The following is an 18,364-nucleotide window of genomic DNA, read 5'->3' as shown; positions in this document are numbered from 1 at the left end:
CAGCTACAGAGCTCGCCCTGACTAAGAAGATTCTTTACCGGACCCGGAGTCCGAGGCTGTGGGGACTAACTCCTACCCAGCAGCAGAATCCGTCGGGCAGGGGATTTCAGGTCCTCTGGCCCAGAAGCCCGAAGGCACGGTCACACGCGTGGGACCAGCACCGCCATCGTGGAGCGGAAGCCATTAGAAGGCCCCGAGTCACCGGCCATACGGGTGAGCACCACACGGTACACTCAGGGACGTGGGCTACTTACATCAGCTTCTAGCAAGGTAGCCAGAAGAGTACAGTCAGTTTGGGAGGCCTACAACTACGCCTGGCCAGGGGAGATCCCATCTGCTCAAAGACTGACCAGGCCCCGTTTGCTAGCAAGTACTCCGGGAGGGTCTGTCGTTGTTACCAGTAAAGACCCTGAACTACACCGTACCGTCTCTGAGTGGTTCCTGCTACCCCCATCATCCACGTCGGCTGCCCTGAGGCCATACCCCTCCCGTTGGGGGTTATACTATCACGCTGCACAATCCTACCACCGGCCTCAGCGGTCTGCCCTGCAGCAGCAGCTTCCTGGCTGCACTCAACGGGTGGCGTAGTCATCAACTATTTACTACTAATAGACTGCCGTCTAGTTTGACTCCCTGGGCACGGACCGGGTCACCGCCACGAGATTACAACCCTCCACGGATCCGGCTCCGGGTAAGCTCCCGCGTGCGCACCGCAGCGCAACACAGGCCCAGGGGCGCGTCAACTTTGGCGTAGTCGGCAGGATTTCGTGCCCGCAACCACCGGGTACTGCGTGCCTGAAAAGCAAAGACTGTTCAAACTTACCAGTGGTGAAGGTTTCCCGCCATCCGGCGCCATCTTCTACCTTCTTCCTGCCATCCGCGAAGTTTTCCCGCCATCCGGCGCCATCTTCGACCTTCTTCCCGCCATCCGTGGAGTTTTCCCGCCATTGGACGCCATCTTGAGGACGCCGCGCGGGAAGAAGAGGGGCGTGGACTCCGAAAGCGCGCGAGAACTGAAGCCCCGCCTCACGTCCGGACGTTGCGTAAGGTCCTGGAAGGAGCCCAGCAGACGCCGACGTCACAGGAGCGCGACGGAAGGTCCTCAACCCTGACGATCCACTGCGGAGCCGCGGCCTACGGAAGAGGATCATCGCAAGGTAGGCCACGGTCCACTAGGAGGGAGGAAGATGTCGGATACGGAGGAGAGCTTCACTGCCTCAACCCCCGCCAGCGCTACCGCTGCTGCAGTTATGCCCTTCACCATGCCCTATATCCCGGGAGCAGCTTGGCTACCCCAGTACTCAGGGGAGTCACATACCCTGCATGACTTTAGAGAAAAGCTGGATAGCCTCTTCCAGGTGTACCCCCTCACAGAAGAGCAAAAAGTGAGCATCCTGGTGGCCCAACTAACCGGGGCAGCCAAAAGGGAAGTAAAATCCTGGCCACCTGGGAGGAAGACTGTCGCAGGGATACTAACCCGGCTGAAGGACACCTTTGATACCCGCACCTCAGCCGAGATTAAGCTTAGATTCTACGGGTGCAAGCAGCGAGCGCATGAGAGTATAAGGGACTATGCACTAAACCTACAAGAGGCCCTGAGGGCCATAAAGCAGACCGACCCTGATGGGGTGGGAAACGAGGACAGGCTGTTGACTGAACAATTTATAGAGGGTTTATATTGCAATGCCCACCGAACCCAGTTGCGGGCAATGGCCTTACAGGATCCCCATCTGGACTTTGCACAGTTCAAGGACAGAGCCATCCGGGTGCTCCGAGAACCGGCACCAGGTGGCGTTGTGACCCACAGACGCCCCACTACCACTTACTACCAGGAGGCGGCGCCCTTGTCAGCAGGGCCTGTGGGAGCTGATGCGCAGGCTTTGGACAATGACCCGGCTCCAGACCTACACCATCAGGTCCAAGAGCTAGCTAAGAGCGTTGCTGCGCTAACCCGAACTGTGCAGTCTTTACAGGTTTCCACCCCAGGGAAGATCCAGCTGGCATCCGGACCGGAGGACATCCCGTGGCGTCGACCAAGGAGGACCCCACCGGCCAGAGGAAGACCCAGTGACCGATACAGTGAGGACGGACGACCCATCTGCCGCCGCTGCAATCAACCCGGACATATGGCAAGGTACTGTTCTTTAAACGGGCACAACCTGGGGTAGAGGGCCAACCCCCAGGAAAAAGATCACCAGGCCCATCGAACTGGCGCGACAGATATGTGGGAGGACGTCCAGTCTTGCCTGTGGTACTGGATGGCATTCCCATGAGTGCCCTACTGGACACCGGGTCACAGGTCACCACCATCCCGTACGTGCTCTTCAAGCAGTACTGGAATGACTCGGATATTACCCGCTACCCCGACGACGACTTGAGTATCATCGCCAGCAATGGTCAGCCCGTGCCACAGATCGGATTTAAAGAGGTGACCATCAAAATTGGTAGAGTCGAACTGGCCGCACAGGGACTGATCATTGTAGATATCGATAAACATGAGAGTCACCCAAAAATAACTCTAGGAACTAATGTAATTGAAAATTGTCTTGCAGAGGTGATTTTCCTTTTACAGCAGGTTGCCAAGAATGCCAGCTCCGGCGAGCAGCGGGTGCTCCAGAAAGAGATCCGGGCACTGATGCAACGGCAACAAGTGGAACTCTCCGGCGGTGAGATTGGTAGCGTGAGAATGTGTGACCCTTTCCCTATTGCCATGCCCCCAAAAAGTGAAATGATGATTTGGTGCCGGGCAGCTATTGGTCTGAGAGGTAGAGATTACCAGGCAATGGTAGAACCAGTTTACTCAGACAGTAGGCCCACCATTTTGACAGCACGGGGGGTGGTCAATGTACGCCATGGGAGGGTGCCCATTCGCATAATAAATATCGGGGAGAGGGAAGTGTACCTGCCCCGGTATGCCACGCTAGCCAAATTATATACCACTAATCAAAGTTCTATACAATCTGTGGAACCCTTGCCTCCATCTCACCCGGAGGAAGGTAACGGCTCTAAGAAAGACATGGAGGACTGGTGTCAGCAACTACATTTGGGTACTGACTCCACTCCCTCACATCAGAAACAAGGAGTCTATCGGGTGGTTCAAGAGTATGAGAGAGTGTTTAGTAAACACCCGTTAGACTTCGGGCGAGTCAAGGGGGTAGAACATCGCATCCCCACGGGAGATCATCCTCCCATAAAAGAGAGGTATCGACCCGTACCCCCTGCACATTACCAACACGCCAAGGGGATGCTTAGAGATATGAAGGAGGCTGGGGTAATCCGGGATAGTTGTAGCCCCTGGGCAGCCCCATTAGTTTTAGTCAAAAAGAAAGACAACACCATGAGGATGTGTGTAGATTACCGGAAAATCAACCGTATCACACACAAGGATGCGTACCCCTTACCAAGGATAGAGGAGTCATTGGCTGCTTTAAGATCTGCTAACTTCTTCTCTACCTTGGATCTCACTAGCGGGTACTGGCAGGTTCCTGTAGCAGAGGCGGACCGGGAGAAGACCGCATTCACCACCCCGATGGGACTTAGCGAGTTCACCTGCATGCCGTTCGGACTCTGCAACGCACCAGGAACCTTCCAACGCCTAATGGAGTGTTGTCTGGGCCACAGAAACTTCGAGACGGTCCTGTTGTACCTGGACGATGTCATCGTATATTCCAAGACGTATGAGGACCACCTGAAACACCTGGCGGAAGTGTTCGAGGCTCTGGCGAGTTACGGCCTAAAGGTGAAACCCTCCAAGTGTCACCTCCTGAAACCAAAGGTGCAGTACCTGGGACACGTGGTGAGCGCTGACGGAGTGGCTCCCGACCCCGATAAGATCACCGCAATTAAGGGATGGCCAAGCCCCTCCAGCGTAAAAGAAGTGCGGCAGTTCCTCGGGTTGGTAGGCTACTACCGAAGGTTTATTCCCGGTTTCACCAAAAAGGCAGCACCTATGCAGGACCTCCTGATAGGCCAGTCCCGGAAGGCCAAGAACCAGAAGCCGCCCTTCAAATGGGAAGAGCTGGAAGAAGAGTCCTTCCGCCAGCTGAAGATGGCCCTCACGGGGGACGAAATCCTGGCGTACCCGGATTATAGCCAGCCCTTTATCCTCTACACCGACGCCAGTAACATCGTGCTAGGAGCCGTACTGTCCCAGATCCAGCAGGGGAAGGAACGAGTAATCGCCTACGCCAGCCGAAAACTGCGACCCACCGAAAGGAACCCCGAGAATTACAGCTCATTTAAGTTAGAGTTCCTGGCCGTAGTATGGGCAATCACTGAGCGCTTTAAGCATTACCTCGCTTCTTCCCGGTTCACCGTGTACACGGATAACAACCCGCTGACACACCTGGACACGGCAAGACTCGGTGCCCTGGAGCAGAGGTGGATGGCCCGTCTGTCCAACTACGAGTTCACAATTAAATACCGGGCAGGACGCTCCAATACCAACGCGGACGCCCTGTCCAGGATGCCCAACCTGCCGGACGGAGGAGAAGATCCGGAGGGACTGGAAGAAGTTGAACTCCCTGCGTTCCACCGTCATGGGACTATTCAGTATTCCCACCGGGTAAGGAGTAAGCAGGCTGCTACGTTGAACCCCTTACCCCACTACAACTGGGCGGAAACGCAAGACAGCGACCCTGCCGTCCGACTGGTGAAGGAGATGCTGACTCGGCCGGAGGCTCGCCTTGAACCAGACGCTCCGGAGGAAGCCAAACAACTATGGGCAGAGAAGAGTCGACTGTTCCTTTACAAAGGGAAGTTGTGCCGCAGAATGGTTAACTCCCGGACGCATGAATTACTCTGGCAAGTAGTGGTGCCACGAAGAGACGCAGCCATGGTGATGGAGGCATACCACGACGGAGCTGGACACTTTGGGTGGAAAAAGCTGGAGTTCCTGCTGCGCGAGCGGTTCCACTGGGTAGGCATGAGGGGAACCATCGAGAAGTGGTGCAGAGATTGTGGCCCGTGCAACCTGAGAAGGAAGGACCGAGCCAGCCAGAAGACTCCCCTGCAGTCCATCGTCACCCGGCAACCGTTGGAACTGGTAGCCTTGGATCATGTAAAACTGACCCCAAGCAGAAGTGGCTACGTCTACGCGTTAACCATCGTGGATCATTACTCCCGGTTCTTGGTTGTCGTCCCCGTCAAGGACTTAACGGCTCAAACAGCAGCTAGAGCCTTCCAGCAGCACTTCTGCCGTCCACACGGGTACCCGGACCAAGTGCTGACGGACCAGGGACCTGCCTTTGAAGCGGAGGTCTTTCAGGAATTCTGCAATCTGTATGGCTGCCGGAAGATAAGGACGACACCCTACCATCCGCAGACTAATGGACTTTGTGAAAAAATGAACCAGGTGGTAATGGATCTTCTAAAAACGTTGCCCCTGGAAGAACGCAGTCTGTGGCCTGAAAAGTTGCCCGATTTGGTGGACCTATACAACCACATCCCGGTAGGTTCCACCAACTGTACCCCGGCTTACCTAATGAGGGCAAGACCTGGTAAGTTACCTGTTGACCTGGAAATGGGAGTCCTGACCCCCGAGGACACTTCACCAGAAACAGACTGGGACACAGAGAGGCAGCAGCAGTACCGGAGAGTACAGGAGAGCGTGGAGCGAAGTCTCTGTCAGGCTAGGGAAAGACAAGAGAAAATTTACAACCAGTATGCTCCCGCTGTTCCCCTGGTACCCGGAGAGCAGGTCTTGAAGAGGAAGAGACGGCTCCACAAGTTGGACGACCAGTGGGAGAAGGACCCGTACACCGTACTGCCCTCAAGCCACGAGAACCCGAAGGTCTGTACCATCAGTAAAGACGGAGGGGAAACCACAGCCATTGTATCCCGGGACCACCTGAAGAAGTGTCCCGAACAACTGAGGAACCCTGAAGAGGAACAAGAAGACCATCGACCCGTGGAAGAAAGGGAAGATATGGTTAGTACCGTGCTCGGGGACTTTCCTCAGTCTTGGACTCAAGTCAATGGTGCAGTTGTGGTACCCGTACTCACCTTCCTCCAACCATCATCCCAAGAACCTACGAAGCAACGGGTAGAGCTGGAAGAACCGCCGGTCCAGGAGGCAGAAGACTCCACACAAGCAGAACAGGAGAATCAACCCTCTGCTTATAGTGAGCCTGCCGTACCCCTAGTGAGACAAAGAGCCGGTAGACAGCTGCCCAGTTTACCCTTGACAGCTCCTACACCCTGTAGTTCAGGGCCAGACAGTCAGCTCCGTAGGTCCACTCGGGCCACTAGAGGCCAGTTACCCGCACGCTGGAGAATTTAAAGTGTATAAATTGTTTTATTTATGTTTTTCTGTGTCTTGTTGCTTGTGTATAATTTTGTGTTTCTAGTTATTTTTAGGAAACCTTGGTGGATTTACCGGGAATCCTTGTATATAGTTGGAGCGTAACCCAGGATGGACTAGAGACTGTTAAGGACTCGGGGTAGGACAGACCCCTACCTGGTTACGTCTCCCTGTGTTGGTGAAATGGACACCTTTGCTTTTCTTCAAAGACTGCATCCGGTTGCGGACACGCCGTAACCATCTTATGTGTTTTTCTTATAGTATTGTTATTGTTATACTTTGTTATGTTTTTCTAAATGTGTTTAGTCCCGGAGTACTAAATTTCACTAGGGGGGAATGTGACACCCCAGGGGTCTGGTTGCCACAGTGATAGAGATATTATGTCTGAGAGCAGGTGGGAGGTCCTTTGGTCAGGGATCCTGTGCATGCCACACCTCCTGCCCAGTCTTGGGAGGGGAAGAACTTCCCCTGTATAAACCCGGGGCTGAGGCAGGGTGAGTCAGACAAGGAGAGTGGAGAAGAGAAGCAGCATAGGAAACAGCAGAGTTACAAGGAGTCAGGGGCTGGCAGCTACAGAGCTCGCCCTGACTAAGAAGATTCTTTACCGGACCCGGAGTCCGAGGCTGTGGGGACTAACTCCTACCCAGCAGCAGAATCCGTCGGGCAGGGGATTTCAGGTCCTCTGGCCCAGAAGCCCGAAGGCACGGTCACACGCGTGGGACCAGCACCGCCATCGTGGAGCGGAAGCCATTAGAAGGCCCCGAGTCACCGGCCATACGGGTGAGCACCACACGGTACACTCAGGGACGTGGGCTACTTACATCAGCTTCTAGCAAGGTAGCCAGAAGAGTACAGTCAGTTTGGGAGGCCTACAACTACGCCTGGCCAGGGGAGATCCCATCTGCTCAAAGACTGACCAGGCCCCGTTTGCTAGCAAGTACTCCGGGAGGGTCTGTCGTTACCAGTAAAGACCCTGAACTACACCGTACCGTCTCTGAGTGGTTCCTGCTACCCCCATCATCCACGTCGGCTGCCCTGAGGCCATACCCCTCCCGTTGGGGGTTATACTATCACGCTGCACAATCCTACCACCGGCCTCAGCGGTCTGCCCTGCAGCAGCAGCTTCCTGGCTGCACTCAACGGGTGGCGTAGTCATCAACTATTTACTACTAATAGACTGCCGTCTAGTTTGACTCCCTGGGCACGGACCGGGTCACCGCCACGAGATTACAACCCTCCACGGATCCGGCTCCGGGTAAGCTCCCGCGTGCGCACCGCAGCGCGACACAGGCCCAGGGGCGCGTCAGATCCCTCTGTGTGTAATGACTCTATATAATAGATCCCTCTGTGTGTAATGACTCTATATAATAGATCCCTCTGCGTGTAATAACTCTATATAATAGATCCCTCTGTGTGTAATGACTCTATATAATAGATCCCTCTGCGTGTAATGACTCTATATAATAGATCCCTGTGCGTGTAATGACTCTATATAATAGATCCCTCTGTGTGTAATGACTTTATATAATAGATCCCTCTGTGTGTAATGACTCTATATAATAGATGCCTCTGTGTGTAATGACTCTATATAATAGATGCCTCTGTGTGTAATGACTCTATATAATAGATCCCTCTGTGTGTAATGACTCTATATAATAGATCCCTCTGTGTGTAATGACTCTATATAATAGATCCCTGTGTGTAATGACTCTATATAACAGATCCCTCTGTGTGTAATGACTCTATATAATAGATCCCTCTGTGTGTAATGACCCTATATAATAGATCACTCTGTGTGTAATGACTCTATATAATAGATCCCTCTGCGTGTAATGACTCTATATAATAGATCCCTCTGCGTGTAATGACTCTATATAATAGATCCCTGTGCGTGTAATGACTCTATATAATATAGGAGTTTCACTTTTTGTATTGAAGAACTGAAATAAAGTAACTTTTTGATGATATTTTAATTAAGTGAGAAGCGCCTGTATCTGGTTGATGGTAACCTGGACTATCGGGTAGGTAGATGGTACAGGAATCAAAGGCAATTTACTGGCTTTTAGAGCGGTAGCACTTCTGTATAGCTTTTCCCAGTATTTTTGTCGGGATGTCATCTGTAGCGGTCTTTTCTAGGAGTAGACGCTGGGCCTCTCTCTCCTTCTCTTTTTCTTTCTTCCAGGCATAGACATCAGAGGCGGTGCTAGGCCTCGAAACCACTACAGTGAACCACTTTCATCAGCTAGGAAGTTTCATAAACTGTATGACCAGGGGCGTACATAGAAATCATCAGACCCCATATTAGAAGTTCTAATTGAACCCACCCCACCCAAAAAAAAATAATAATAATTGTCGGGGTCACAGAAAAGCATATCTCATCTCACAAGTTTCCAGCCTTTACATAGTAACTTTCCTCCTGCTGACATCCTAGATTCCTCTTTTATTGCCCCTATAAAGCGTGATGCAAACAAAAGTGACCCCCAAACACAGTATGATACCCTCGTGATGAATTCCTCCACATGCACAGTATAATGACTCTACTGTACCCCACCTCAACTCCCAAGACAAAGTATGGCGACCACAACACAGTATGATCCCCCAACTGTGACCCCCACACAGGCCTCCATGCAGTATAATGGTACCACACTAGCCTTCCAAACAGTAAAATGGCCCCTACACAGTATGATGGACCCCACACAAAGCTTAACTTTGTATAATTGCTTGCATACAGTATACTGGCCCCCACATAGCCTTCCATATAGTATAATGGGCCCCATATAGTCCTCCATATAGTATAATGCGCCCCCCCATAATCCTTCATGTAGTATAATGCACTCCCCATGGTCCTCCATAGAATATAATGAACTCCCCATAGTCCTCCATATAGTATGATACACTCCCCAGGGTCCTCCATACAATATAATACACTCCCCAGGGTCCTCTATACAATATAATGCACCCTCCATGGTCCTTCATAGAATATAATGTACTCCCCATGGTCCTTCATAGAATATAATGCACTTTCCATAGTCCTCCATAGAATATAATGCACTCCCAATGGTCCTCCATATAATATAATGCACTGCCCATGGTCCTTCATATAAAATGCTCTCCCTATGGTCCGCCATACAATATAATGCTCTCCCCATGGTCCTCCATACAATATAATGCACTCCCCATGGTCCTCCATATAATATAATGCACTCATGATGGTCCTCCATACAATATAATGCACTCCCCATGGTCCCCCTTACAATATAACACACCCCCATGGCCCTCCATACAATATAATGCACCTCACATGGTCCTCCATACAATATAATGCACCACCCATGGTCATCCATACAATACAATGCACCCCCCATGGCCCTCCATACAATATAATGTACCCCCCATGGCCATCCATACAATATAGTGCACCCCCATGATCCTCTATACTCTATTACGGCCACCAGTCATTGATTTAAAAAAAAAAAATACAATAGTCACCTCTCCTCGTTCCACCCGATGCTCCGGTCTTCTGAGCGTATGGTTTGAAGTGCCGCACATCTCAGAACAGCAGGTGTGCTGTAATGACATCATCGCGCCCACTGCTCTGACACATCAGACGCCGAGAGAGAATGATGGGAGTGGAAGCGCCTGCTGACGCTCCCTCTTCCATCATCATTCGCGCTGACCGCTGGAGGGGGGATCCAATGTGGGTGCTGACAGACAGAGGGGGGCCCGGTGCGGGCACTGACACTGGGCACCCCCGGCTTACGGGCCCCAAAGCAGTCGTGTGGCCTGCCGCAATTGGCGGCACACCACTGTGTATGATCTCTCCTGGTTGTAGATTGTGCAGCCCATCAGGAAGGTACTCATGTTTTACTGATATCTAGTTCACAAATGAGTGCGGTGGTAAATTCTTGGATGAATCCGTAGCCCTTTTTTTTATTAAAACTCAGGACGCAGCCACGGGTGAGTTGCTTTTCAAATGCTATGGCTTTTGAGCTGGGTAGCCACTCTCTGGCATACTCCTCCGCAGACTTCTTCTCTCAATTTCCCTCTTGATAATGGCTTTCATCTAAACAGTGTAGTGCACTTTTCTTGATTGTTTCACAATAATAGTCCTCGATTCCATGGCCGAACCCATTTTGGCTTCTTCTAGAGTTCAAATAAACATGATTGTTGGATCGTGGACTCGTGAACGACATGGTGGCGAATGGCACAGTCACATCTTTCTCAGGTAAAGAAGGGGGCATAGCTGATGAAGCTAGACCTGCGACCGGCCTACTAGGAGGGGCCTCAGTCATGGTTTGGCAAGATGGCAACAAGGTCGTGACCAATGACATTTGGCCTGCAAACGACCTGGTGGTAGAGGATTCAGTCGCTGCCTTATGGGTTTTTAAGGGGGAGCTGGTTGGTGGTTCACGACCAACCAGATGAAATAAGGAGCAGCTGCTCTATGTATGTGCCATCCCAGTCTATTACATTTTTACCCAACTCACTGATTTCCTCGGGTTCTTTAGGCTGGTCTGAGATGATGGGTTTAATGATCTGCAGAACCACTTGCTCTTCTTCATCCAGTCCCCAGTTGAGACATAGGACCTAGAACCTTAGCCAAAGCGCAAGAGATTACTTTTGTTCTTCGCAGTAAAATAGGTCCACTGCCTTGTGGAACCATACTTGGGTCTTGTGGAGGTTTCTTCGGTATGCACTCCTGGTCTTCTGGGCAATGGCCCTGAGGTGCTGGGAACAGGACCAAGGACTCCAGTATCTACTCCGGACTAGCCTGCGGTGTAGCGTGGATGATACTTCGCCACAAGGCTGTGCAGCCTGTTCTCCTGTAGGCTTCACCCTCTCTTGGTCTCTGGTGCCAGATCTTGAAGTGGAACACCATCCTCGCTCAGGACCAAACAGGCTTCCATAGATGGTATGGATAGCTCCGGGTCCTCACAGCAGGATGGTCATAAGCCTGCGACTTCTTCCTCAGGTATGGCTGTGGCTTGGTTCTCCTTGCTCAGAACAGCACCCTCCACCCAGATGGTTGCTGAAGGCGAGCTGATAGGTATTGCTGCTTCCTCCTCTGTCTTCTGGATCAGTAATATCGTGTTGCTGATGTTTGCATCGTGGTCTTTTCTTTAACTCTTCCACTAGGGGGCTGTCTTCAATTTACATGATTTGCTTTTCACACTGGTAGGCAGGACTTTCCTCCTTACTGATATACTTTGCTAGAGGTTTTCTTTGCGATGGGCTCTGCTATTCTTTGCACCCTTTGTGTAGTACACTCCTACAATGGGACAGCCTTCTAATTTCGCCAGTCTATTTTAGACAACTTTACATAGGACATATGTGGCACCCCAGGGGTCTGGTTACCACAGTAATAGAGATATTATGTCTGGGAGCAAGTGGGAGGTTTCTCTGGTCAGGAGCCCTAGACATGCAACACGGCCCACCCAGACCTGGGAGGGGAGGAATCTGCCCTTATAAACTGGGTCTGGGGCGGGATTAAGTTAGACAGAGCCTGCAGAACAAGCAGAGCAGTCAGAGCCTGGAGAGGGAAAGTGAGAACAGGAGCTCTGTGGGAGCAGAAGCAGAAGGCCAGGGGCTGTGAGCAGGGATATAGCTCGCCCTTGCTGAAGTTACTAAAACCGGACACAGGAGTCCGAGGCTGTGGGGAAGGATATATACCCAGCAGCAGAAACCAGCCGGCAGGGGATTCCAGGTCCTCTGGCCATAGAAGCCCGGAGGCTCAGTCACAAAGAAGGGACCAGCGCCGCCATCCAGGAGCGGAGGCTAACAGAAGGCCCCAAGTCACCAGCCATACGGGTGACCACCACACGGTATACTCAGGGATGTGGGTTACTTGTAACCGCTGACAGCAAGGTAGCCAGGAAGAGTGCAGATAAACGGGGAGGCTTACAACTCCACCTGGCCAGGGGAACTCCTGCTTGCTCGCAGACTGACCAGGCCCCTTATACTAGCCAGTACTCCCGGGAGGGTCTGCCTTGTACCATCAGTAAAGATCCTGAACTGCACCTCACGTCTCTGTGATTCCTTGCCGCACCAGCACCATTAGCACTGGGACCCTCACACCATCACTCCCATCATCATCCACATTAGCTGCCCTGAGGCAATACTTCTCCCGTGGGGAGTCATCCCATACTCAGCTGCGCAAACAACATCAGCCTCAGCGGTCTGCAGCGCAGCGGCGGTCCCCACTGACCGCAATCCACGGGTGGCGTAGTCGGACATTTGCTATACATTAAGACTGCCACTGGTTTGACCACCCTGGGCACGGACCGGGTCACCGCCACACGGAGACTACAACCCCCAGCATCCCAGCGATCCGGTTCTGGGTTCCCCTGCACAGCACAGGCCCAGGGGGCGCGTCACATAGGGATCCTGTTCATGACGCCAAAACTTACATGCAGTGCGCAAGAAGAAGCTGTACAGCGAAACGCGCGTCTGGGCCGCCACATCTCCTCAGGTTGTACCGATCTTTCCAGAACTATGCATGTATGACTTACTTTACGGTGGACAGTCTGCCCAGTATACCCTTATATATCATGCCTAGCATTATTTTGTTAAACTTTGAGATTGATTTAAACTGTGCATGATTGTATAACCCTATCTAGGTCGAGCAGGATTCACTCTCCGTCCATGCACTTCGTTTTAGATACCTACCTGATGGGCATTCTTTACATCTTAAGCTGGGCTTAGTCCATACTATGTTTAGCACGTTTCCTCTATATGACAGGTTTCTATAGTTGGGTGCAATAGTGTGCTTTTTGAGCTACTATAACTGCCATTATATATACCGTATATAAATACTTTTTGCTCTATTTGATTTAGCAGAATTTGTAATGTGTTTAGCACTAATGCACTTTAACCACCGCTGCACTTTTTGATACCTGAAGTATAAACTAGGAATACTTGTGCATAACAACTTCTATGTCTACTGACGATTTTGTCTGTGATTTTTTCCTGCGATATTTTGTAAGTCTATGGAGCGCTGGTTCCCCTTGGTGGAATTATTGACTGCTACCAATTGATGGGAGTTTTTTTCTGTGATATTTCTCATCAATTTTAATGTTTTATATTTTTTTTGTTATTTGACTAATAAAGATTGCTACATTTGAATATAGATGGCATATGCTTCCGGTTGTAGGTTTGGTTTAAATGTGGAAGTGCCTTTACCTCACGGGCCATATTTAGGTATACTTAATATACTCTAGGACAGTCCGAAGGAGCTGCTGGTTAACCTGGAAGACTAAACTAAACGCCTGTTTTCCCAAATATCTTCCACTCTATACGGGCTGCAACACCCCAGTGGCCTCCAGATCTCAGTACCTTCTATTCTTCATTACATGGAGGTTGGCGATCAGTTTCCTCATCTGCTTCTTGGCCTTACCACAGGGGCTTCTCTGAATCTTGGCACCGCTGGGTGCACCTGCGGACCAGGGAACTGTTCCTATTAAGGGGGTAATCAGGAATATTGCACTACATTTTCCTGCAGAACAATTACAGTGGCATGTAAAAGTTTGTGCACCCCTGGTCACAATTACTGTTATTGTAAACAGTTAAGCAAGTTGAAGATGAAATGATTTCTAAGAGGCCTAAAGTTAAAGATGACACATTTCCTTTCTATTTTAGGCATCAAAAATCTATTGTCATTTTTTTCCAGAGGCCTGCTATGTCGACCTATGGAAAAGGAAGAGAGCTGCTCTCCTACATCCTTGCTGTGGCTGCTTTACTGCAACTCCTCTAACTAGCAACCATAGCTGTTGTACTTTATAAACTAAACTCCATCCACATAACTGTTTGCTGTCTGGCAGCTAAGTGGTTAGGTTAACCTTATAGTTTGTGCTGAATACTACACATTAAAGCAGTGCATAAATTCAAGTAATTAAAGTCATATTTCAAGAACAATTTACATTGTAAAAACATTAATGCAACTGCCAACTTTGGGGTATTACACTTTTGCATTACTTCAGCCGTATTGTGACAGGACCTGGAGATGTCACTCACACTGTATGAGCACATACATGAGATTTTTGGGGCCGGCGGACTAATCTTATGCTTCATCTTCCTGTAGGTTTTCTGTCTCCTCCAGAACTGGGGGAAATACTGGCACCGAGTCTGATGGTGAGCAGCCCGGCACAGCTCCAGTGCACAATCTCTCGCTTCTACCCCGATGATCTCACTGTGAAATGGATTAAGAAAGTGAAGGACAACGAGGAAACAATTGAGACGCGTGAGAAATACAAGATGACGCTCCACAGATCCCAGCAGCAGCGAGACAAGACATTTACATGTACGGCGGGTCTGACGCTCACCCCATCACTGGAGGACCAAGGCTCAGAGATCATCTGCAGAGTTACACATCCCGGCCTGGAGCGGCCGGCGGAGAGGAGTACGGGGCAGTTAGAAGTGAGGGGTAAGTCCAGGAGTGGGTGTAATCCTGCCCCCGAGTAACATCCTCTACAGCACCGGCACCCCCTAATAATCAGTGATGATGTATATACAGTGTCATACAATGAAGGATATGAGCTGCAATCACCGATCAGCAAGAACTATAATTTTACGTCATTGGTACCCAGTTACAGTATGTGTCAGTGCATTGCTGATTGTGTACAATGACAATTTAGTACATACAAATACTGTATATATAATGTAGAGGGCCTATATGGCGACCCTGCAATCATCCACAGACATAATCTCTGTATTACAGATATATTCTCTATGTCTCTCTTTCAGTAAAACCAACATGTGACCGTCCCATCCAGCTCTCCATCACAGACTCCGGAGATGTGACAGCAGATTTATCGCTCCTAAACTTTTATCCCAAAGACATAATGATCAAATGGAGCTACGGCCGATCCCAGGAGAAGAAACCATCGGAGGAGAAAGCCAATGGAAACCTTGATGGCACCTTCTCCATTATTACAAACTGTAACATCCCGGAGGAAATCTTTAACCAAAGAGATTGTAAAATAAAAGTGACCTGGAAACATGAAACCATGGACAAGGCGGAAAGCAGAGAGATGGGTGTGGGGCATGAAGGTGAGACGAGGAACCCAAGACAAGTCTGTGATAGAAATAAGGAGGGATCCATGTCTCCAGGGCTTAGAGAACAGCAGTCGGTCATCTTCCAGATTATTATGTTGTTGGACATTGACATATTTTGGAAATAAGCAAATTGTGTTCTCACAAACGTTACCACTGTCATCCTATTGAACAGTCAGACGTGAGGCCAAGTCCACCACAGCAACTCTAACTTTTGGCCCCCACAGAATAGGGACCCCATATATCAAGCCCATATTTCCTCATAAGGCACATGGACGGTGTTTCTTGTCATGAGACGACTTCTTAAAAAAGAACAAGCATGTAATAAGTGTTACCATAAAAGTGATCATTTCTATTTCTATCATTACTATTCTATAGATTATCCATGGCGTCCAAGAATTATGGACCTGACTCCTCTGATTCTGCAACTGAGAGAACAGACCACAGTCACCTGCAAAATCTCAGAGTTTTTCCCAAATAACTTGACGGTGACCTGGTACAAGAAGACGGGGGATTCTGTGACACAATGTGCGAGTTACCCGTACAAAGTCTCTTCTACACCAGAGAGATCAGCGGATAACTCCTACTCCTGCTCGGCCTCCTTATCCTTCACAGCCACATCACAGCCCGAGGACCTGGAATTTATCTGTAAAGTCTCTCACCCCAGCCTCAAGGATCCGATCGAGCGGAGCACCGGGAAAGCCATGAGGAGAGGTGAGCGGGAGGATTTACACCAGGTGCACTCCGCTCATCCAGGGAGCTGCACCGAACGTAGCGCCCCTCACTGGTGTCATCATTAACTGCATTCTATGCAGAACTAGGGCTAAACAAGAATTCTTCAGAAATAAATCTTTTTCATTCTGTACATTATAATAATTATTGTCTCTTTTATTCCCAGTGATTCCACAGATGGAGAAGCCGGTGACGTTCACGCTCAGTGAAGCAGGCAGAGTGCGGTGCCGCACGAGGTTTATAAAGTTTTATCCTTCAGATATAAAGATTACTTGGACGTACGGAGGAGATAAACCGATACCTTCCACCAGGAAACTTATACAGACGGACGGAGAACAGACATTTGATGCTACAAGTGAATGTGCAGTTCCCTGGGATTATTTCATGTCTGGAGTGCGAGTGACTTGGGAGCACGAATCACTGACGTCTCCTCAGCATCAGGATCTCTGTGTAAAAGGTAAAGCCCTGTACACACCACTAATCACACGGCAGAGCGCAGTAATGGCTGATTTACACACTACAGTTCTCTTCCACCGCAGCAGTGATAGTGTGGCTGATTTACACACTACAGTTCTCTTCCACCGCAGCAGTGATATTGATCACCAGACATGGGTGTTCTGCTCTATGAATGATTCCTTGTGTATGCGATGGGACCAGCAGGACAAGGTAGTAGGATAAGAAGGAGGATGGCCACTTACACGTCACATTATAAGGACACTGATAGCTTTATGTCTGCAGCACCGGACATCACTGTTATCCTGATCTGTGGATTGACCCTGGACACTTCTGGATACAGCCATTGCTACATGAGGCCTGAGAAGGCTGATAATTCGCGCCGCAGCACCGAGGGCTCCAGAAGTGACGTCAGTCTGGTAGTCTTATGTGCAGGATTAGCACTATGTTTCACCTCTGGTCCGATCCAAAATTTATTTTCACTATTAATGTAATCATTATGGATTTTGGCGACGTTAAAATGAAGAGACACAAAGGTTCTACTGGTATCAGGATAGCAGCAGTCAGTGGTGTGGAGGATAGTAGATGGGGAGGATAGGAGCATTTCTTCTAGGATCGGCACAACTCTATCCACTAGACTGTGATCAATGGTAGATGGAGGTCAATAATGGTGAATCAATGCCGCCAATACTCAAATCTCTCAGGAGACGGGGAGAAACTTTACTCAGAGACCAGAACACTCAAAATCAAGCAGTTCAATAGTAAAAGAAAATATAAGTGAAGTTGTGATGGACGTCCACTGGAGGAGATAAAGTGGATAAAATGTACAGAAATATTTAGAAACAATACAAACTGCATACAGTATTAATAGTAAGTACTCCAGCCCCACTGATATATAGATGAGGCAGCATAATCTGTCCAAGGTTAAGGTCTTGGACAGAAAGCTCCTCTGTGTCCCTCCTGCATGTGAGATCTCATACGACTCAGTACAAGCTGCAGCTGTCAAGGAGGGAGGTTCAGCAGCAGGGAGGAGGGACACTGAGGAGCTTGTCAATCAGCCAGGCTGGATGGGTGCAAAGAATGCTTATTATAATATCAGGATTATACAGCCATTCTGAAATTGATTTTATAAGTAAGTACACCAGCCAGCCTCATCAGAATTCATTAGATATCATCAAGAGATGTATTAATACATAAAATTTGTAATTGTTTTGTACGCTGACCACAGCTTTTCTATATGACCAGCCTGTTTTACTTTGCTTTTATTATATCCTGCTCTGGCCCAATTTGTGGTTATCTGATAAACCTGGGTCAGAGGCCATTCCCCTCCCCTTAACAGCTGAATGTATTTGCTAGCATATACATTGTGAAGCCTAAGTCTGGTTGACGTAGTCTGGCCAGTGTGAATTCACCAAGTGTGATGAAACAAGTGTGGCATTGAATTAATCCTGAATTTGAACCTGAAGGGAACTGAAGGAAACAGGATACCCAGGCAAAGTAAATGATGATCCTGTTTGTCTTCACTCTCTCCTCTATAGTCCATCACTTTCTAATAACCCCCCTAGTCCCTACACCTAGTAAGGAACTCTTCATTTCTCCCTCCATCCTCCCCACTTATCTCACCTCCTCCTCAGAACTATTCCTCAATATTCACTCCTGTCTCTCCAAACACAGAGCCACCTCATGCTCTCTCCTGCTACCACCTGCTAACACTTTCCCTGCTCCTTCTGACTGCAGGCGATATCTCTCCAAATCCTGGTTCTCATCATATCCCCACAGTCACTTCCACCTCCTATCAACGATCTGTCACAAACTCTTGCAACCCTTCTA

General features: G+C 49.6%; 1 protein-coding gene across 1 annotated transcript in view; it reads left to right on the top strand.

Annotated features, from left to right (window-relative positions):
- Positions 1-18,364, top strand: part of LOC141162486 (uncharacterized) — an 89,919-nt gene that overhangs the window by 29,684 nt on the left and 41,871 nt on the right. The window contains exons 7-10 of the mRNA XM_073648652.1: positions 14,379-14,720; positions 15,041-15,346; positions 15,728-16,063; positions 16,248-16,538. Coding sequence (XP_073504753.1) covers positions 14,379-14,720; positions 15,041-15,346; positions 15,728-16,063; positions 16,248-16,538 — 1,275 coding nt within the window. The remainder of the gene's footprint in view (positions 1-14,378; positions 14,721-15,040; positions 15,347-15,727; positions 16,064-16,247; positions 16,539-18,364) is intronic.

Source organism: Phyllobates terribilis, unplaced genomic scaffold (assembly GCF_046119375.1).
Source record: "Phyllobates terribilis strain yellow unplaced genomic scaffold, ASM4611937v1 Scaffold_9__5_contigs__length_417890890, whole genome shotgun sequence".
Classification (NCBI taxonomy): Eukaryota; Metazoa; Chordata; class Amphibia; order Anura; family Dendrobatidae; genus Phyllobates; species Phyllobates terribilis.
The sequence above is the reverse complement of the archived record's forward strand: the minus strand, read 5'-3'. Positions and strand labels throughout refer to the sequence as shown.